The sequence below is a fragment of the Poecilia reticulata genome, chromosome 22, assembly GCF_904066995.2.
Source record: "Poecilia reticulata chromosome 22, P_reticulata-male-v2, whole genome shotgun sequence".
Classification (NCBI taxonomy): Eukaryota; Metazoa; Chordata; class Actinopteri; order Cyprinodontiformes; family Poeciliidae; genus Poecilia; species Poecilia reticulata.
In genome coordinates this window covers 17,785,529-17,808,949 of record NC_088851.1, presented here as the reverse complement: position 1 = coordinate 17,808,949, position 23,421 = coordinate 17,785,529, and the positions used below count along the sequence as shown (strand labels likewise).

The window sequence follows — 23,421 nt, the reverse complement described above, 5'->3', positions numbered from 1 at the left end:
CCTCTTTTAAATCTAAGCCTCAATTTTTATTTGATAGCAAAAATTGCTCTTCTCGGTAAAAAAGAAATTGTATTTACGTATGTAAAAAATGAAAAATGGCATAAACCACTGTTGATTCCCAAAGAATTAAGATGTTATTTAGCCTCCAGAGATTGAGGGTTAATTGCAGCTGATTACAAGATTATTGCAGGGAACCAAAGTAAAATAGAATTATAATAAATTATATTAAACAACCTCATAAAAACAGTCAGGCACAGTGATGGAGAGCTGATAATCTAGACTTATTTTGCAGATGTATGACCCTTTCTCCATGTATAGTTAGATTCTAGACTTCAATTTGAAGCCATCTGTTCCTTAGCTGAAGCGTCGCCAAAACTATGTCATACAGCAGGACAGTGACCTCAAAAATAAATCATGACTGAATGCTTAAAAAAACAAAAGATTGCAAAATTTAAGTCCAAATGACATAAAACTTAAAATGAGTTTCTTATCATGTTCTCTTCAGACTTTATGGAACTGTTGCTACAACCACACTCCAGCTGAGAAGTCGAACACCAAGATCCAAGATCCAGTCAAAAGGTCAAAGTGTTTTGTGTGCACCCACCAGGGACGTTTCACCACAGGTTGCAGAGGAGCTGCCCTCAGACTCTAATCACCAGCAGCAGATGAACAAGTGCAGGAAGACACAGCAGGAGTCCAGGAAACAGGGAGAGACTGCTTACAGAGAGCAGTCTGTTTTGAACGGCGTGGGAGGTTCTCTGAAGAAGTGGACGTCTGTTTGAAAAGAACTGATAAAAACATGAGGCTGCTTCCATAGTGAGTTGTTTTTTCTCTGTAAATGATCCAGAGAGTAGCTAATTCATCTGACAGAAGGGCAAGTCACAAAAGGTCATTGCTAAAGAAGTATATTCATAAAAAGCTTAGTGGAAGAAAAAAGTGTGGTAGGAAAAATGGGCAACAGAGATAACCACAGCCTTCAGAATTTGTCTCGTCTGGAAACTGTAATCACAAAAGATTTCAAGAAAATAAAGACTTGAAATATCAATGTCCATGTGAGCAAATTATCAGCATAAACAACCAAAAGTCTGGATTTTAATCTAAACTTTACTCCATCATGGCTTTGTTATTATTTCCGAGATAAAAGCATTTGCTCCCGACAGATTTCTTCAAATAAATACATCTAAAAATGAGTCACTCTTCTGAATATCTCATTGAAAGAAGTTGACCTACTTCTTTGATCATTTTTTGGTAACACTTTATTTGAAGGGGTGTGCATAAGACTGACATCACACTGTTATAAACACGACATAACATCTGTCATGAACATGAAGGAGTCTTTATGAATGTTTATGACAGTTGTCATAAAGTGTCATTCAGTAAATAATGACACTTTTAATGCAAAGTTGCTCTAAAAGTTGCATTAAAAGTCCATTAAAAATGCCAGCTTTGCATGCTTTTGTAAATAATGCTAATTTAATGCAAAGTTGGCATTTTTAATGGACTTTCAATGCAACTTTTAGAGCAACTTTGCATTAAAAGTGTCATTATTTACTGAATGACACTTCATGACAACTGTCATAAACATTCATAAAGACTCCTTCATGTTCATGACAGTGTCATGTCAGTCTTATGCACACCCCTTCAAATAAAGTGTTACGCTTTTTTTTTTTAATAAAATAAAAAAAAGTCTGACTAGTAGCTTTAAATTATTTTTTTTTCTAGATATGGCAATTGAGGCATAAATAAAAATTAATCTACCTCTTTTGGCATTCCCAAGACATTAGTTTAGTATTCTGCAAACGTATGTTTTCAGACACTCCACCTGATCAACCTGATCCACCTGATCCACTTGATTGCTTTGATCAACATAGTCCATTACTCTCTAGTCCACAGAATTCAAATTATTAATACTCTAGCAGAAAAATAATCAAACAAAATGAAAACAAAGCATGGGCAAATATATTCACAATTATGCTGCAATTTCAGATTAAATGTTCGGAAATGCAAAAAAAACAACAACAAACAAAAAAAAACATGCATATTACATAAAACCTATGTGTTATGCGTCTTGGTGGAAAAAATGGGAAGTTTGCTCCTGAAATCCTGGCCGATATTTGCAAAGAAAATATTTGCAGAGAAGAGGTAAAAATACACAACTTTAATTAAACCGAATGAAAACTGGTCTTAAGAAAACATTTGTTCTATGTGCGCACACAGGCCGGCATTTCTCCTTCTCGTGTCAATAAACTAGCGGTGGTGTTGAGTAACATGCCGTGTCTGCAGAGCTGGCCGAGGGGGAGCCGTGATTGGCCAGTCACGGTGGGTGTTTCCGCATTCCGTACGGAGCTGACAGCAGGAGCGCAAGTTGTTGCAGAGGCAGTCGCGTCTTTGAAGGCACCTCTCGAGTCATTCCCAGGGGATAGCAGGACCAAAGCCAAGGGGCAGGGATGCCTTACATGCTCATCAGCACGCAGATCCGACTGGTGTGTATATATCCCACATAAATAACTCGTGCCTTGCTTTTACAGAAGCATTGCTTGGATTGGAGATTGCAGGATTTGTTTATTTAGCCTCTGCAGCACCCAGTGTTTTACTTATCAATCATAGTTGCCACTTGAACCTAATATTTATCTGGAGGCCTCTTATTTTCTGCGTGCAGAGGAAAGCAGACAAGCCTCCATGTTGTATGGAGCTCCAACAGTGGCACAATTCAGACCATAGTCAAATTGTTAAGTTAAATTTGAAAACAAATAACTGTTAATTCATTAAATGCACAATGCTGGTGAATTATTAGTTTTATTTTTGAAATTAACATGTAGCTATTTCTGTATTTAAATAGCTATGTAGTTACTTTCTGAATGAATGGATCAGCACACATACATTCTCCCATCACAGTCACAGAGCAAGACTCCTGTGAATATAATTGGCCGAGCTCTGCAGGGTAACCAATTAAATCTAATGTTTATTTTTTTTATTGGGCGAGACAAAAGTTAAAATTTTTCACAGTGCACCGCAGGGTACAAATGGCAAAATAATTGTTCTTTTATACAGTTTTACTGACTTAAAATCTTAATGAGTATTAAAATGCACTTCAATGAATTAGAATATCATATTCATTTATTCTGTTAATCAGGCCAAGAAGAGAAACTCATTTATTAAATAAATTTATCGTACATAGACGGATAGAATTTCAAGTCATATTCTTAACAACAAATGAAAACCCACAATGTAATTTTCTAAAAATGTTTCCAAATTACATAAGACCAGTAAAAATTATTTTTTATGTCTTGCTCTTGACAAAATCAAACAAATCATCTGCAGGGTTTAGTTAAGGCCAGCTTACTGACCAATCAGCACAGTAATGTCACCATTATGAAATCAGGTGTTTGTACTTTTGCCTGTGTGTGTTGCTGCCGAGTCAGCTGGAAAATGAATGCAACACCTCCATTAAGCTTGTCAACAGAGGGAAGTCATCTGAAAAGTCTCCCCAAGTCGTCACTGACTGTAGAAATCTCACAGTAGAGATCAAAAAACTCCCGTGTGCCTCTCCACTCTTCCACCAGACTCTGGGACCTTAATCTACAAATAATATGCAAAGTGAGCTCTAATTTGAGAAGAGGTCTTTGGACCACTGAGCAGTAGGTTCTTTAGTCAAGCTCAAAGTCTTTTTATCCGTCTCCCTTGGGGAACAAAATGCCTTGGACAGAGGGATGCATCGTGCAGACATATTGTACACTTCCATAACATCCATGCATGGATTAATAAAGACATTAAAAGCGAAGCCCAAGAAGAACTCTTTCCACACTGTCTCTGACTCATGTGTGGCTTAAGTAAAATAATGAAACACTTTTAGTTTGAGGTTTCGCTTTAGGTACCGACTCCAACTTCAGTCAATGCCTCATGTGCGTCTCCCCCAAACTCCTGAATTGGTTTTGCTTCACCGTCCTCTCATGGCCATCAGTTGCATTTCTTCACCTTTTTCTGCCACACTTTTTCCTTTCATTGGAGTTTTTCTTAACAAGTCTGATAAAGGTCCTTTGTAAACAGGAGGCATAGTTTAACAGTGACTCTTTTTGTGGACGGTCTCAGTGACTGTCTGCAGGACAAAATCAAGGCCGCCCATGGCGGTGTCGGCCATAACGTGACCAGATCATACCATTTCTGTATTAAATCTATTTTTTTCTAAATGGTTATCAGGAAAATTTAAATTTTGCTCTGTGACAGACTGACAATCTGTTAAAGTCCTCATCAGTCCACAACCATGACATGGTAAGCTGGTGGAGTGAGTGGATTAAATTTGGGTTTTCATTAGCTGCAAGTTACAGAAATTAAGATGATGTGATTTATGATGTTACATTTAGCTATTCATCAAATAAGTGTATCCAGTTCCAATGTAATTTTACATATGTAAAAGCAAATTGATCTTATATACTGTCCTTTTGCACATTTGGCACCTTACACAGCTTGAAAAATGAGCCTTTTTGAATGTCTTTCTTGCCATTGTCTTAAATACTGTTACACATATTGCATCCGTCTCTGTTTCTTTTATCATGCATGTTCATTTCCCAGCCTGCTCAGCTCCAGCAACCTAATTCTATAGCCTCTGAGTATTAGATCATCTATTTTTAGCCTGCCCTGATATTATTACTGTTTATTATCTTGTACCTGCCAGAGGTCTGCATCAGAGCTACTGTTGCATAAATAATAGCCAGAGACATTCATTTAGAAAATCAAACTGTTGATGGATATCAAACCGTTGTTTTTCAGGAGTCTGGTCCAACGAATGTAGGAGACGAATTTTCTGATCCAGCTGTCATGAGTTACCTGGGGGCGAGAAAAACAACCATGCTGGGAAACAATTTGTGAGTGGTTGCAAATGGAAACACTTATGGTGCTTTGTGACACGCTGCAGATAAATTTGGGGTTAAAACTATCCTGTGAAACTTCGTCTATCTCCGCCGTCATCTGACAAACTGAAAAGAGTAATCTCTAAAGGCACTGTTGGAATGCTGACCTCCACAGACATGCAGAGCTGAGCTGGATTGGTGAAAATCTGCTCTCGCAGGGCTATATTTCTCAATTTTGACAGTTAAAAGTGGGTGTTTCTTTCTTTTTGGCTGTTAAAGCGCACATATTGACAGCAGAGCTGAGATCAAGTCAATTGGCTGGAACAAAAAAAGTGTAGTTGAGGAAAGCTTCTGCTTCACAGATTGAGAGTAAACCATTCAAGGTGATGGGTTACAGAGCAGGGAAGTGTTGTCATTGGCAATCTGATTCAGATCCTTCTGGGAAATGAACCAAGGTGTGGAAGGAAGTGAATGAGCACCAGAACACTTAGCAGCCATGTACTTTCCAAGCAGAGTTTACTGAAAGAGAGAAATCCCACATCTGTGGAAGGCAGAATTACTTTGTTTATGCTTATTTTAGTTCTGAATACCATGTGGACGACCCGCCTCGCCTGGTGCTGGACAAGCTGGAGAAGATTGGCTTCCGTGTCCTGTCGATGACGGGAGTGGGACAGACGCTGGTGTGGTGTCTCCACAAAGAGACGGACTGACTTATCACCTGATAGCCTTCAAAAAAAGAGACTGAAGAATTTTGCCAAGGTGAAATTCATATCTGTTTTTTTTTTTACTTTATATTATGTTGCGTTTATTACCACAGATGAGAGAAAGCAACTTTAAAACTAAGGAAATCTTTTCTACAAGGTTTCTGATTGAACAGGTTGCCAGTATGGTGGAACCACATTCCAGAGATTTTATTGGACCATTTGTTAGTAATGTAGTTTACTGCAGGTGTGTTGAAGTTAATTGTCCATATGAAGTCAGAGAACCTTTCTGTCATGCAGGGAGGGGGAAAAAAAACTCTAATTTGTTGTACTTATGCTGAAAGATTTTTGTACATTAAATTAGCATTTCGTTTATGAAATGAATAATGTGGAGATCTGACATTTTTTAAACAATAAATAATAAATACATGCATTTTAACAATAAGCAATTCATTGTTATCTAACAATAAAAACATTCGTTGCTTCACCTTGCGTAGCAAAAGCATTTACTTTGTCACATCTTGTTACATCACAATCAATTGATTTGAGAAAGCTTTTCCTCAGCCGGGACAGAAATGCTGGCAGAGGTTCACCTTCAAGCAGGACGACAACAACGTCCAGATCCAAGCAGATTGATTAGAATGACCCAATAAAAATGCAGACATAAACCCACTTGTGGCAAAATATGAAAGTTATTTTCTTCTTCTGCTGCTGTATTTGAGCTTGAACTGTTTTGTAAATAGTCAAAAGTGAAATGATAATTGTCAAAAGTTTCAGATGTATTTATTTTTTTTAATTTGGAAAACCACGTGTATGATTTCATTTTCACATAAATTGTAAACCACCTTATCACATGGCGCCGTCACTCAGAATCGTAATAAAATAGATCACAGCTTGTGATTTTTATACGACAAAAATTAAACTTTAAAGGATATGAACACTTTTGTTAGGATCTGTATGTGCAGCATCTTGCAAGCCACCCGTCATGCACAGAACTTGATAAACATACCTCACACCATGAAAATATGCTTTATAATTTAGGATAAGACACTTGCATGTCAGGCATGAAACAGCCTGGCTACGGCCGCCAAAACACACTGGGTGGTTTCATCTGAGCCCTGGGTCTGCCAGCGTGAGTTTGGGGCCAGCCCAGATCATTAACCTGCAGCCCAGATTTGTTCCCAGGCAAACTCTTAACAAGACCTGCTGTCTAATGCATGACATAGCTTCCTTCTCCAAGTTGAAGATGAAGCAGAGGCAGATCATCCTCAGATAAGACGGCTACGATGCTATGAAGACATTAAATCTCTCCTGAGAATGATGCTGTAACAAGGTCGTCCTCCCCTGCTGGTTTGCATGCAGCAGCAGAAACCACTGTTGGCTTTGGGCAGTTTTGGTGGTCAATGTGTTTCCTGTGACTGTATTTCCTCTGTTGTCATTCAGACAGAGGTGGTGTGTTTCTGATTTTTTTTTTTTTGTATCACATTGCTGGGGTAGAGAAGGATACATATAAACAAAACCATGTTATGAGGGGATTTTGCGGGAGGAGAGGAGCAGATGTCTCCCACCACACCACTAACAGCTGGACGTTGTGTAACAGAGCTGTGGAGAAGCAGCGCAGGAGTGGCAGGGGGATGCATGACTGGATTGGTTGTTGCGAAGCTTCCATGTGGCTCCTAAATAACACAATGACAGGACAAAGAGTAGTAGACACACCATTACGCCAGAGAGACGAGGAAAACAGACTGTACTGGCAAGATGTGTGTTCCCAAGCAAGAAGATTCTGTTACAAAACTCATGATGACCACAACAAGGACTGGCCGAATGTGTGTCAAAGAATGGTAGCGTGTCACTTAGCAGAGCATAAATAAGCAAAATCTCTGCAGGATTTAGCATGTTGCATAAGATTATTGTGAAATATCTAGGAGCAACAAATCAAAATTTGTCAGGGTCGATATCAAGGGGCAGAACACATATTTCAAAATGTGTTCTTTAATTTTGCACGCTCTGCGGCCCGTTTCATGATCCAGCAAAAGCGGAGTTGGAGTGAAAGTGTGCGAATGGAAACCCAGAAGTTCAAAAACACAAATGTTATTGCAGAATGTTGGCTTTACATCCTGTAAAAACAGAAAATATAAAATAAAAAAAAAGTAGGGGCCCGTGTCCTGCGTAGTACAAGGAGTACTGAGCATGAGGTGAACATCAATCAACAATGCAAGTCTCCCAACAAAAACAGCTTTTAAATAATCCTGAAACAACAATTAAATGGTTATAGAAAGGACGTGCAGTCCTCTTTTTAAGAGTCTGGTGAATGCACAAGAGAAGCGTTTGTGTAAAAGCCTAAACTGCAGTGCTGGTCAGCAGTTTACACATACTTGTCGTGAAAATGCCATTCTTAAAATATAGCATTTTTATTATTATTATTATTATTATTTTTATACAGGCTTCTGCCATACCCCGATTTCTGTTTCGGAAAAGTTGTCTCATATGTCTATTGTTCACCAACAGTAGTTGTTTTACAACCTTGTTTTGTTACAAAATTGTTTTGATAATGAAATAGCCTAAAGTGAATCAGTAAATGATACTGAACCATTTTCAGCATTAACCATCCAACTGTGTGCGACAAAGGATTAATAAAAGCAGCAAACATAATGTCGACAGTATCAACCACCATAGTTGCTGTAAATTTTTAGTTAAGGGCTTTGTTGATCATAAGCCCTAATTCAGAGCACATTTCCAAGAAACGTTCAAAACTAAACTAAATGTTTTGCAGAGATCACGTGCAAATATTAAAGCAATTAAAGTGGAGCAAATACTGGGAGCTCAATAAACAGAACCATAAATAAATAAAAGCCAATGCCTCCTCAGTGAGGCGAGGATATTTGGAAACAGAAAACCAAGAGGAACTATCATCCCAACCATCAGATGTAAAATGGAGAGCCTCCAGAGTGAGCTTGCTTTTCATCACAATGAAGCCACAAGAATTCCATAAAAGCGTACCTAGTGTTCCAATCACAGCCTGATTGCTGGTTTAACATGGGGCAGAAATGATTTCCACACAGTCACATCACACGGTCTGTGGTTTGGACTGCCCCCGACTTACCCTAAAGTAGCTGATAAAGTATGCATGCTACAGGGAAGAAAGATTTGTACGTCAAAACGTGTTTGGTACAAGTAATGAGGTAATAACTTGTCACATTTGACCACATAATGGTTGACTGATGAACATTACATCATGGAGCTATTTTAACAGCTTGTTTTGCTGCCCAGCCAGGCAAAGCTGGCATTTTTAAAACCCAACAAGAAAAGACTAAGCACGCACCATGTGTCAAGAATTGATGCTTATTGGTGTTGCACAGAAAAAATAAGCAAAACCAAAATATTTCTCTGTATGATATGGATGGGATTTGAACAAAAAGTGTAACTTTTTGTGATATCTGAATCACAATCTGAATGTAATGGTGAATTTAAATACATTCAAATATCATTGGAAAATTAACCAAGTTCAGTAATTCTGTCCAGAAAGTGACAAACAAAGTGATAGATTTTAAATACTTATTTCTGTTCATGCTTATGGTTATGGCTTTTGCCACATAAGCATTTACAGAAAAACTTGATCTGTCAGTTTTTATTTTTTTTGACTGAATTACAAGAAGGAAAATAACTTTAAAATACACAAAACCACTGAAAAGTAGATTTTTAATTCAGAAATTGTCATAATGGGAAAAGATGCCGACTTGACATTTGTCCAGTGGGAAGTCTTTGAACCTCTCCATAAGGAAGGTAGACCATCCATCCATTTTCTTGCACCCTTGTCCCTCAGTGGGGTCGGGAGGGTTGCTGGTGCCCATCTCCAGCTAACGTTTCGGGCGAGAGGTGGGGTCACCCTGGACAGGTCGCCAGTCTGTCGCAGGGCAACACAGAGACACACAGGACACACAACCATGCAAACACACACTCACACCTAGGGGCAATTTGGAGAGGCCAATTAACCTGACAGTCATGTTTTTGGACTGTGGGAGGAAACTGGAGTACCCAGAGAAAACCCATGCATGCACAGGGAGAACATGCAAACTCCATGCAGAAAGACCCCAGACTGGGAATCGAACACCGAACCTTCTTGCTGCAAGGCAACAGCTCTACCAACTGCGCCACTGTGCAGCCCGAAGGTAGACCAATGGAAGGTAATAACTAAAGAAGCTAGGTGATCACAGAGTTTTGTTTATAAGCATTTTACTGGAAAATTGAGTGGAAGGAAAACTGTTAAAAAAAGAGAATGGTGAACAAGCTGCCAGCAGAATTGAGAGGATTGTGAAGCATATCCAGCAGCGTCAGACTGATCGCATTCTTGATGCAGTAATTCGCCCAACATTTTTGGGTAAATATCACTTTTTAATACAGAAATTAACATTTGTGTAATGTTCCAACATTCTGAGAAACAATTTTTGTTTTCTTTAGGGGTTAGCAGTCAGTTATAATCATCATTAATTTGATGATTAAAAACAATGATAAATGTATCTTTGTTTTTAATTAATCACTCTCATATGAGTTTCCCTTTTTGAATTCTTAAAATAAACCTTTCAATTGCATTTCACTTGAGATTCACCTATGTGATGATAAAATTAACCCACAGGTCAAAGACCACCCACAAATCATGCATAAACCTATTAAAAATAATTAAAAACATTTTTTTACTGACTACTCTCGGTTTTAAAGCAAGACAGAAAACTGAATTTATAGAAGTTTTATCATTTCAAACTAACAATTACAGAGTTCTCTCTGGCCTTTCTGATAAGCTGTTTCAGTAGCCGTGTAGTGTGGCACTACACACAGCAGGTCTAACTTGTCTACATTGCACCTAGTCAAACATTATCAATATACAGGCGAAAACGAGACAAATGAAAACACTGCTTTATTTTATCAAAAGGGTTTATTTTCCACACTATGTTACAATAAAACAAAAACACAAGAGGCTTTATGAAACTAAAGCTACGACTCCTCGTCGTCCTCTCTCTGCATCTCCTCGATGAGCCTCTGACGTTCGGCAGCCTGCCTCATCCTCATCATCACCACCGTCTCATAGTCGCGCTCATTTGAAAGGGAACCCTACGGAAAACACAGATGGCACATTAGGGAAGCGGGGTTTATTTCAGTTTAGTAGACAGAGCTAAAGAGACAGTTTTTGGTTCGGATCTCAAAAATCCAAATGCTTGTTTTAAATATAAAAAGACGCAAAGAGAGAAGCATTGTTAGGATTCAATGGCTGATTTTACAAATGGATGAACAATGGGTCAAATGATGCATCCACAGGCATTAAATGGAAATGAATGGACAGGAACACAAAAATCATAAAATCTGTGCATTGGCAGCAAATGCGAAACAGAAGTGTTTGCATCTTCACAAAGAAAAGAGCAACTTTAATTCAGGAAGGAAACCATGTATTAAGGCATTTATTTGATCCTGATGTGGCACAGATTAAAATCACATTTTGAAAGGAAAGAGTGGCTATTTCTCTGCAGCATGAGCCATCCTTTAGAAGGATTATATAAAAAATATCTTCTGTGCCAAGAAAATGTCTCCTTACCAAAACAGTGAAACGCAGGATAGAGTAGGGGGCTGGGGGTGTGCGTGCGTTCTCTAAAGGACACGAATGAGAACAACTTAAAGAGAAGATGTAGGGTTTTGTCAATCTGGTCGCTGAGCTGAGACATCTGGAAAGCATCACGGGGACTCCACTATCCATGTGCAGAGAAAGGCACAGGGTAAAAGTGAGAAGGGGGAAGAGAGCGGAGGGTCCGTGAAGGGAAGCTGCCCTCCACTCCACCCCTGGGTTGAGGAAAGCTGCTATTATCATTCCAATAATGTGAACTCAAGCCCTTGTCTGGCACGCAAGTATGACATGTCACGCGAACGCCATTAGGTAAATAAACAACTCCTGCATCTTCAAGCTAAATAAAACATAAACAAGTATATAAGAGCCAACTTGTCAACATAATACATTCCTCCTCTATCATGCTCCCTGCTGGAGAAACCACCAAACTGCGCCCTGAAAGCCTGCAGGTCTATAACATTTTACCAACATACAGTCCAGTAGCATTAAAGGAATTCTGATCACTAACAGGTCCTATATGGGAAACGTGACGCATCCTTTGCTTGAGACAAGCGATGTTTCCTTGCCTGGGGAGTTAGCTTGCTATTTAGATGCTCAGCCAGTGCATCACCCAGTAACTAAACACTGATACAGTATCCATGCGTGCGTGTGTGGGTGTCTGGTGCCGTAATGCCGGAACCCAGCGTGACTTGGAAACCATAAAACACCACCCAAAACCAGGACTTCCAACTCAGAGATGCGTGTTATGACAAACGCAATCACGGAGAGGACTGTGGACTTGACGGCAGAAATTTCTTAACACGTCTTAAAAAGTCATGCCTATGCGGGCAATAGTAGTGGAACATTTTGTGGAAGGAAAAAGTGTGGTAGGAAACAAGTGTGCAAGACTGTGGCTGGAGTCAGTGCTTTCACACAGACATCAAGGTTATGGGCTTCATGAGAAACAGTCTATCAGGAAGTTTTAGACCACTAATTGTTCTCCTTTCCTGATAACCTTGGCACCTGTCCTCGCAGTCAGTGGTACCAAAAGAAGGTTCGATTGAACCTTTATGTTACTTTGCTTGATTGGGCTGCAGACCAGACTGAAATTATGGACGATAGGCACCAGAGCTAATTACGCAGACAAGCTGAAGGCTGCAACCTCAACTTGCAAAAAGGAAGTAAATTATAAGTATGCAGCTTCAAAAATGTGTATTCCACGAAAAAAATGAAAACACGATTAAAGACAATATGAAATTATATATATATATATATATATATATATATATATATATATATATAAATAATAAAGTGGCACTTTTTATAAGTTTTATGTAATATTAACATTTCCTGAGACAATACATTTTTGTAGGTTTTCAACAGCAGTAAGCCATAAACATCAAAATGAACAAATGTAAACACTTGAAATACGTCACTGTGTGTAAAAAACCTACACGAGTTTCACTTATCTAAAAAATCATCTTTTCATTCAAATTCAATGATATGTTCTTATACGAAGAAACATGACGATTAGCTATATGACATCAGCACAGCTGATTTCCCCTAACAGCCCAACTCCTGCCTGATCCCAGAACAGTAATGGCATCCTGAACAGCATCAGCTCCGTGAGTCAGCCAGTTTAACACGCAGCGGGAAGTCGCTCACACAGCAGGTGGCCACCGTGTTCCCCCAGCGCAACTCGTCAGATCCACTTCCCATTACGCCACTCCTCTTGGTACGCGTGAAGTACAGGCGACTGCATGTGTATGTGATAAAAACGACAAGTTACAGCATGAGTACGATGAGCGCGTCTTGTTAAAATACTTGTCATTCCATGCTGTGAGCACTGCAGCCTGACAGATTACAGAATAATGGATTACTCACTGACACCAGCAGTCATTGGAGAGCTTTATGTAGACTAGCAGTTCTCAACGTGGGCGGTACCGCCCCCCAGGGGGCGTTCAGAGGACGGCAGGGGGCGCTAGCGGACATTTTTACAAAAGGGGGGCACTGGGATGCCTTTGGGGGGCGTTTGGTCGAAGGTAAACTTTACACCTTTAAAATGCACAACAGTTTAGACTTTGAGCAACTTGGTAAAACTGTATTGTGTAACATTAAACCATGCTTGGCTGCAACTGTATCGATGGCAGCTCTTCTTCTATTCAGTGTTTGTTAGCTTCTGTTAGCTTCTTGGCGCAGCTCCGTTCTCCTGCTACTAGTAGCTAAAATCACGATACCCTCTGAAAAATGAACGAATTTAAATAAAGAAATCCAGAAATCCCTCCATGGGTGATAGAGAGCGTTCATTTTATAGCGTTAATACCAGGGGTGAAAGTAAGGGGGTACGGCAGGGTACTGCGTACCCCTAAAAGATTTAGAGGGGGTACGCAGTACCTGCAAGAGAGGGGAGCGGCTGTCTGCTGTAAAAAATTAATGGGTTAAACTGTGCAGCCGCGACTGCGCCCACTAATCAGCCGTGACTGATTCGTTTCTCAAGAACAATCTAAAACAGACTTAATCAGTTAATAAATAAATAACTTTTTTCCCATATCATATTGTTTCTGAACTGTTCGTGCTTTGTTAGAGCAGCGGTGCAATATGTCGATCGTGGAAGGTTTTGAGTCGATCTCGGCTTTAGGTGACAAACAGAACGCAGCCAGGACGCTGAGAGCAGCACGTCCTCCTCTGGCTCGCTTAAAATGTTTGTAACTTTATGAAAGAACAACAACAAAAAATGTTCAAATTAATGACCCAACAACAATAATAATCTCAGTGATTATTGTTTCAACAAGGTGTTGCGCAATTCTGTGTGTTTCGGTTCCATTACCAAAATAACAGAGCAGGAGTTTAAAATTAACTAATCAACCACCGCTGTGTTCAGGAAGGCTTATTAATGATTGCAAAATAAATATCAAGCCTGAAAACCTAATATCATAACGGACTAAATGTTATGTTTTTAACGTAATCTCTGGTCGACTTGTGGAGCGCAGGCGGTTGCCATGGCAACGGGTGTGCTTAGAGAGACGGAGAGTAAAAAGGTGCGAGTGGTTTAGAGTTGATCACCTGTTCGGGTTGTTTTAACTTTGTTTATCTTTGCTGTGGCTCATCACCGCCGCTGTAGTTTTTGAACGTTCAATAAACGACAAACTTGGACTATACCTCATTCTTTGTGAGTATAAGTCATTTACATCAAAAATTAAACACGGTAAATATGTTTCATTAAGTATTTAACAACAACAACAACAAAATATATATATATATATAAACACACTGTTAAACACAATCAGTGTGTTTATTATATATAAATATGTGTTTATTATATATATATTATTTATATATAATAATATATAAATAATGTGTATTATTTATATAATAATATAAATACTAATATATAATAGAATATAATAATTATGAGAATATAAATAATATTTACCGCCCACGTTGAGAACTGCTAGTCTACATAAAGCTCTCCAATGACTGCTGGTATCAGTGAGTAATATAAATAATATTTATATTCTCATACATATATTATTTATATTATCATGAATATTGGGCTGTCACCTCCTTGGGCTGCCACCTTATCGTGGTGGAGGTGTTTGAGTGTCCCAATGATCCTAGGAGCTATGCTGTCTGGGGCTTTATGCCCCTGGTAGGGTCACCCAAGGCAGACAGGTCCTAGGTGAGGAACCAGACAAAGCGCAACCCGAAGACCCCTTATGATGGACACAAACTTTGGACTTGGTTTTACCTCGCCCGGACGCGGGTCACCGGGGCCCCACTCTGGAGCCAGGCCTGGAGGTGGGGCACGACGGCGAGCGCCTGGTTGCCGGGCTTTTACCCACGGAGCCCGGCCGGGCTCAGTCCGAAGAGGAGACGTGGGTCCCCCTTCCAATGGGCTCACCACCTGTCGGAGGTGGTGGACACCTTCGGTGAGAGATGCTGTCAAGCCGAAGGAGTCCTATCGGGCCTTTTTGGCCTGTGGGACTCCAGAAGCAGCTGATGGGTACCGGCAGGCGAAACGGCATGCGGCTCGGGTTGTTGCTGAGGCAAAAACTCGGGCGTGGGAGGAGTTTGGAGAGGCCATGGAGACAGACTACCAAACGGCTTCGAGGCGATTCTGGTCCACCATCCAGCGTCTCAGGAGGGGGAAGCAGTGCAGCACCAACACTGTTTATAGTGGGGATGGTGTGCTGCTGACCTCAACTCGGGACATTGTGGGCCGGTGGGCAGAATACTTCGAAGACCTTCCACCAACATGCCTTCTGTTGAGGAAGCTGAGCCTGGGGATTCTGGGTTGGACTCTCCAATCTCTGGGGACGAGGTCGCCAAGGTGGTCAAAAGCTCCTCGGTGGCAGGGCCCTGGGGGTGGTGAGACCCGCCCGGGGTTCCTTAAGGCTCTGGATGTTGCAGGGTTGTGTTGGCTCATGCGACTCTGCAATATCGCCTGGACATCGGGGGCAGTTCCCCTGGTTTGGCAGACTGGGGTGGTGGTCCCCCTGTTTAAAAAGGGGGAACGGAGGGTTCCCCCTTGGAGTGTGACCCCAATTACAGAGGGGTCACACTCTTAAGCCTCCCTGGTAAGGTCTATTAAGGGGTCCTGGAGAGGAGGGTCCGTCGGATAGTCGAACCTCGGATTCAGGAAGAGCAGTGTGGTTTTCATCCTGGTCGTGGAACACTGGACCAGCTCTACACCCTCAGCAGGGTCCTGGAGGGTGCATGGGAGTTCGCCCAACCAGTCTACATGTGTTTTGTGGACTTGGAGAAGGCGATCGACCGTGTCCCTCGGGAGGCCCTGTGGGGGGTACTCCGGGAGTATGGGGGTACCGGGCCCTTTGATACGGGCTGTCAGGTCCCTGTATGACCGGAGTCAGAGTCTGGTCCGCATTGCCGGCAATAAGTCGGGCTCGTTTCCGGTGAGAATTGGACTCCGCCAAGGCTGCCCTTTGTCACTGATTCTGTTCATTACTTTTATGGACAGAATTTCTAGGTGCAGCCGAAGTGTTGCTTTTTGCAGATGATGTGGTCTTGTTGGCTTCATCGGAACGTGATCTGCAGCTCTCACTGGAGCGGTTCGCAGCCGAGTGTGAAGCGGCCGGGATGAGGCTCAGTGCCTCCAAATCCGAGGCCATGGTCTTGAGCCGGAAAAGGGTAGAGTGCCTTCTCCAGGTCAGGGGGGTCGTCCTGCCTCAAGTGGAGGAGTTTAAGTATCTGGGGATCTTGTTCACGAATGAGGGAATAAAGGAGCGGGAGATCGACAGGCGGATTGGGGCAGCGTCTGCCGTGAAGCGGGCGTTGTACTGGTCCGTCGTGGTGAAGAGAAAGCTGAGCCAAAAAGCAAAGCTCTCGATTTACCGGTCGATCTACGTTCCCACCCTCATCTATGGTCATGAGCTTTGGGTCATGACCGAAAGAACGAGATCACGGGTACAAGCGGCCGAAATGGGTTTCCTCCGCAGGGTGGCTGGGCTCTCCCTTAGAGATAGGGTGAGAAGCTCGGTCATCCGGGAGGGACTCAGAGTAGAGCCGCTGCTCCTCCACGTCGAGAGGAGCCAGTTGAGGTGGCTCGGGCATCTGGTAAGGATGCCTCCTGGACGCCTCCCTGGTGAGGTGTTCCGGGCACGTCCCACCGGGAGGAGGCCTCGGGGAAGACCCAGGACACCCTGGAGGGACTATGTCTGTCGGCTGGCCTGGGAACGTCTTGGGATTCCCCCAGAGGAGCTGGAAGAAGTGGCTGGGGAGAGGGAAGTCTGGGCCTCCCTTCTGAAGCTGCTGCCCCCGCGACCCGACCCCGGATAAGCGGAAGAAAATGGATGGATGGATATTATTTATCATAAATACTATAAATATCATAATAAATATTATTACAACAATAATATTTATATTAATAATAAATTAATATAAAAAATTAATATTTAAATTAATAATAATAAATATTATTACAGCAATAATAATTATTATTAAATAATGTGATTATTAATTTATATAATTCAATTATATAATTGAATTAATTAATAACTAATTATTCGACTGTTGACAAACGTCCCCAGCCTGGAAAGTTAGCTCTTTTGGAAGATTGGCCAAATCTCTCCCTAGGACGATTTCTCTTGATGGGTCCGGTCTTGTAATATCCCTATCATCAGCACAGAGGTTGATCTTTTAAACTCAACGCTCTCCTCTTCAATCCAAACTTCAAAATGACAAAATCCATTTGGATTTTGGATTTTGTCATTTTGAAGTTTGAATTTTGTCAACAAACTTCCCCAGACGGGGAAATTAGTCAACGAAAGCGGCATTAGAAGACTGAACCCATCAAGAGACTTCCCCAGCCGGGAAAGTTTGCTCTTTGGGATTAGAGAAATTGTTCCCTAGGACGATTTCTCTTGATGGGTCCGGTCTTGTAATGCTGCTTTCCTCAGACCTCAGGTTGAGCTTTTGGACGCCTTGATTTCCTCCTTATTGCTCCAACCCTCCTCAGTCTGTGTACTTTGGGAGAACTGGGGAAATCGTTGTCCTCATCCGCTGTGTCCTTGTCAGAGTGATCTGAATAATCCGTCTGTTTTTTATGTCCTGTTGAGCCACTATAAATGGCCCCAGCCGGGGAAGCTTGCTGTACGTTTTGATTTGTTGATTTTGCCAAAGTGGAGGAAGGTTTGAACAGATACTCATCAAACACGTCATATTCGTTCTCATCCTTGTAACTAGTGATATCGAACGTAACTCCTGGAAGTAGCTTGTTGAAAATCTTTCTTACTCTTGTTGTTATTAAATAACCTGCTCCAAAAGTAATTGGAAAAAAAATTGTCTTGAATGCAATTTGTTCCATGGTAAAAGTACTTGTTGAACACAGGGATCACTACCCAAGCATCTCTTGTTTTGAGAGCCAAGCTTTCATAACCTCAGATGTCATAGATGAGGTCATAGCTACAATGAGTCACTGTAGTTCTGAGGGAATGTCTTGCTTCTGATCGTTGCTATGGAAACGATCAAATCAGTTCTGCATGACTCAAACTACTTTGCAACTGCGTCACTTAATCATTTGAGGCGCCATGACGGACTTAAGAAGGGTATATTTTAGGAGGCTAGGGATTAAAACAGGGATCTTAATAGTGACATATTAAGTTTAGATTGGCAATGGAATTTTAAAACCATTAATTTAAGTTGGATTTTTAATTATTATATCAGGTTTAAAATTTTTGAATCATACTTGACTTAAAAATATCTTAAAAGTAAAATTAAATGTAACTTACAGACATTCTCTGCTGCTGCTGCTGTTGTAAATTGTGACAAGAAATTTTGCCTGCTTGGAGAAGGGCAAAGAAATAATTTTGGTTTAATAATTTTACACGTTAGCATAGAAATAGAATAAAGGATGATCGCAAAGAAATGATGCTGCTGCCGCTCCATATTTGATGGGTTGTAAACGACCCACTCGAACACATTTGTTCCGTATGGTGCGGAAACGTAAACAATAGAACAGGACGTAATGTCTTCCAGCGTTTTCTGTGTAACTGAGAGCTCGACACCAACAGCAGCACAGCATCAGCAGCCCACATTGCTGATAGCCAAGAAGGAGATAAATTAGTCCATTTCTATGCTTTCCTGTAAACTGGTTATGAGTCTGGTTTTTCACTTTTCTTGTATTCTAACTATTTAACCAACTGGTAAACAAATGTTTATATCTGTTTTTAAAAGAATTGTAGCTTCTCTCTTATGTCTCCATCAGATGAGCAGCAGTAGCAGCTTTTAGTGACATTATCATTAATAATAATTAGATTGTTTTTGAATACGATTCAGGATTTAAAATGAACTGATGAAGATGGTCTATGTGTCTAGTCTGGCCTGGGAGAGATGTCTGTGGTTCCCTTCTGGACCTGTTACCCCATCAACCCGATGTGGAAGGCTATGTTCAGAATTTAGGTCTCACGGCATCTCAACGTGTCGACATTGCAGCCAGTGGGATGAGGGAAATACAGCTCCACTTCGTAGCAATTCAAGAGCTACACAGCTTTTATCGTGTCGCAAAAATTTTATCAGCATAGAAACTCCAAAGTGTGCTTTATACTTCTCTCAAAGTACCCCCAAGAATTTAAAACTACTTTCACCCCTAGTTAACACCGGTGCTGTGTTAACTAGGGGTTAACACCCCTAGTTTCATTACCTCCAGTATGAAACGGAGGTAATAGAACAACACAGCACTTTTTAAATTTCAATAATCAGAAGACCGAAATTGTTTCCGTTGTTTTAAAAGGTTTATGTCAGTGTGCCTTTTCCTCATCGATACGCTTCCCGATCGCCCTGCACCTTAGGGGCTTAAAAAAAGAGACGCGCACATTGTGCAAAACTCTGAAAAAGGAGAAGCGGGACATAAAAACTAGATGTGAATTATGGCATAAAAACAGAGAATCCGACGCTGAACGGTGAAAAATCAACACATGATGTGAAACACATGACGTTTAATCGTCAATTAAACGATAAAATAAATCTAGCAACAGGAAAGAAACTAAAGTGGACATAGCAATAAACCAAGAGAGGATAATACTAATCAAATGAAACTAAATGGAAATTAATGAAGAACAAAATGCAAGAATAGACTAAGAAACTAAAGTAGATACAGAGGAATAAACTGGTATGGCAAGACATTTCTAGCAATAATTAATACAGAGGACTGTGTGGCAAGAATAAACAGACACTATTTCCAAATAAAATGTAAAATAATATTGTTGAAGTGCCATGGGGTTTGTTGAGACCACATCTAGTACTGAGAATAAATATATCTTACAGACCATAACAGTAAATAACTTATCACTTATTTATGTTTTTAATTAGATTTGATATATTTATTTATTCAATATTATTTTTCATGTCAGTGTTAATGTTATGAGGCTGATGACTCCATGACACATTCAATTTACTCATTAGGATTTGATTAAGAACCAGATTTGTTCTTTGTAATTTCTGTCCAGTAAAACTATTAGTAAATCAATAGACAGGTCTATATAAAGATATAATCCATGTTTCTGTCTCATATTTGTATTGCATTAAAAGGACCTGTAACTTTTGTTTTTTCACTGAAAGCTCTGGTTTGCACAATAAATGCCATGTGGGTGAAATTTTATGGATGATACTCCGATGTCCCATTCTCCTGAAGGCAGCACAGAGCTGAACCGAAGAGAAGAAGAGTTATGATTAATGTAGTTACAGTTCTATCCATGTTTTAATGTTGCAGAGCTCAGTCGTTTGCAAATAGTTCACAGTTTAAACTGGCATGTTGTACATTTTTTATCTGGTCATTTTGTGCAAGATTTAACAACTAGAAAATTACACAAAATAAGAATATTTTTTCCACTCTGATTGGCTGCTGTTAGACCTACCGATTTTAACTTGAATGTTCATTGCATTTTTCGTAGACGCCTGTGAAAATAATTTCTATTCCCATGACTTTTTTATTCTCTGGGAAATTATTTGATGATAAATACAGAAACAAGCATAAAAATCAAAACATCTACAATAGTGATAGTAATATTAATAAAATAATGGTCAGTGCAAAGTAGCCTGCAAATTCTTTGGTGGGGGGCGGTGAGAGACCTGGATAAAGGCTAGGGGGGCGCTGGCCCAAAAAAGGTTGAGAAACACTGATGTAGACATTCGCTGAGCCAAGTAGCAACTGGACAGAAATCAGAGACAAGAATGGGGTTTTCCCCCCTCCAAAGCCTTTTCTGTGTTTCAGGCTAACATTTCAGCCTGTAATGCAGTGTGGTCAGGTTAATCACGGTACCATTTGTCTGGAGTGTGTGTGCGGTGGCATAGCGTGTGTTTCTGTGTGTCACAACTGGGTTATGTGATTTATGGGAGTCGAACTCTTACACACTTAAATTTAGAAATCTTTTCGGTGTGTGTGTGTGTGTGCATGCGTGTGCCAAATGATGGAGCAACACAAGAAGGGTCAAAGTGGCATTCCTGCGAAGACGAAACGTAAGCGTCGCACTCAGTAGTGAATTAATCATCATTCATTATAAAACACAGAAGATGTACCACATTATCCAGTTTCTGTTGGTTAAAAACAACTGAAACAGTTGCTCAAATTTGTCTCTTGTCTTCATATGCATCTTGCAAGCATTTGACTGTGACAGTCCAACATCTTTTTTTTTGTTTGTTTTACTGTGCAAGTCACGTAGCCAAAGAGAAGGACAAATGCAATTCAAATACTTCAACATAGCACTTATGAAAAATATAATCTGAAAAACAGAATGGCAGAAATACCAAAAAATGAAGGAGACTCCCTCCTGATCATCTCACGATGCTTGTACCCAATTTTCAGACTAAATGATGATATCAGAGTAAGGGATAATGACAAAATGTGATTTTTTTTTCTCCAGTGTAAAACAGGCTGGATTGTGGACCTTTGTTTACAGATTTCAGAAGGCATAAACAGATTATGAATTCAAAAGGTAAATCTTTCAGAGCTTCAAAGCTTTGTGCTTTTACGTATGAGCAACGGTGCATGTGGTTGTCGGTGGTCAATGTTTTAATCTGAACCGACTTCTGCTATGTGGAGTCAGAGATTGCCTTTGGAATCTGTAGAAGTAGAAGAAATAAACAGTGAAATGAAAAATGGCTACAAAGACCTTACCTCCAGGCATTTCTCTATTTGATCGATGGGCTTTAAAAAAATAAAAAAAAATCATAAAAAGAAATGAAAAGAAGGGCCTCTGCCTCACTTGATTTCCAACAATATATTTTTGCAAAAAAAAATAAAAATATTGTTCCTGGAAAAGCTATCTGATTGCAAGATATTCTTTAGTAAAACAAATGAGTTTGTGCAACTGTTAGGCTTCAAATCTGTAACCTGAAGGCTGTCAAAAAGGCTGAAATTACAAAAATTCTAAATGTTTCATTGGATTGAAGATTTCTGCTTTTTGTCAACTTAATTCCCTCTTTTAAGCATTTGATGAGTTGAAGTCAGCATACCATGATTTAAACATGGTTTTGTATCCAGTAAGGACTGCTGAAATATGACATATTATTACACCTGCTTTTCTAATTCTTCTTAAGTAGGGAAAAAAAGTTGCAGCATATATGGAATTGGCATTTTTTATTCAATCCCAAAGAAATAAAGGTTTTCAGAAAAAAACTGCTACGGGGTTGCAAAAAGCATGTCTCATTTCTGTTGCCAACTTCTGAGTTCAATCTGATTCATCAGCATGTGTGTAAATAAAGCCAGGAAGTGAAATGTTTTTTGTGATCCAATTCTGATTAAAAGAAAACACAGGATTCAACCTTTGGTCATATCATAAAAAAAGCATGACTTTAATGTTGTGGTTGTAGAAGTATTGTCTCAACTTGCCTTTTTATCTGAACCAGGATGACTAAGGTGTGCATCATTCAAGTGAGTTCAAAAGTAAAATACCTCAGGATTGCGATCTAAACAGAAACTGGGTCAAGCAGCAATGTATTAAATCAGAATAAATAAAATGTTTTTTAATTACATGATTACTGAATGTAACTACTGCTATACAATTTGTGGTAACTGTTTTCAGAAATGCGAGGGTGTTTTCCTGTATTCTCTATTTTTATTCTTTATTTTTGTCTCCCACTTTCAACTTTCTGCCCCACATTTCCTGTCTTGGCTTGTCTGGATACCCTTCTTTCACCTGGAAAATATTGACAAAATTAACAATATTCTGCCCTCAAGATTACACTACTGTAAATCTTTATTATCAAAAAATCCCCTGCAAAAAATAAAAATGTCATCCTAAATCCTGCAGTCAGAAAGATAGATGATCCATCCATCCATTTTCTTTACACCCTTGTCCCTTAGTGGGGTCAGGAGGTAAGATAGATGATATGTATTTTAATTTAAGCTTCTCGTTTTTGGCTATTTCTAAATTCAGAAAGAAAGTTACATATAGCTCTGAAAAACCAAGAACCATCCTATGTTTAATAATTATTTTGTAGCGCCTCTCTGCCTTGTTCTGAGGTTTCAAGGCGTAATCAGAGGGAGACCTTTTAGTTATCAGGCTCCTCTCCCATGGAGAAAACTGTCTGATTTTGTCCTTTAGGAGATTTAGGTGTAGAATGAAGCTTTCAGTTAGAGCAGCTAGATATTCATGAGCTAAGTCTAAAGTTTTATTGCTGGACGAAATACTGAACACTCTTCTTCACTATTATTCTCTTCTTGCTCTAATTCATAAACTACAGTGCCTATCAAAGGTATTCATGCTCAAGTATTATTCTAGTATTTTTCAACTTTAGTATGTTAAAATCACAAACTTAAAAGTCTTAA

At 40.0% G+C, this 23,421-nt stretch overlaps 2 protein-coding genes across 2 annotated transcripts in view; one reads left to right on the top strand and one right to left on the bottom strand.

Annotated features, from left to right (window-relative positions):
* Positions 1-2,263: 2,263 nt before the first annotated feature.
* On the top strand, positions 2,264-6,035 carry gchfr (GTP cyclohydrolase I feedback regulator). Its single transcript, XM_008399434.3, has 3 exons — positions 2,264-2,483; positions 4,768-4,862; positions 5,428-6,035. Exons 1-3 carry the CDS (start codon positions 2,448-2,450, stop codon positions 5,555-5,557), a joined length of 261 nt encoding a protein of 86 aa, XP_008397656.1. The 5' UTR covers positions 2,264-2,447; the 3' UTR covers positions 5,558-6,035.
* A 4,408-nt stretch (positions 6,036-10,443) lies between these two features.
* dnajc17 (DnaJ (Hsp40) homolog, subfamily C, member 17) overlaps positions 10,444-23,421 on the bottom strand; it is a 43,204-nt gene continuing 30,226 nt past the window's right edge. Inside the window, exon 11 of the mRNA XM_008399437.3 lies at positions 10,444-10,654. Within this exon, the coding sequence (XP_008397659.1) occupies positions 10,538-10,654 (117 nt within the window). The 3' untranslated portion in view covers positions 10,444-10,537. The remainder of the gene's footprint in view (positions 10,655-23,421) is intronic.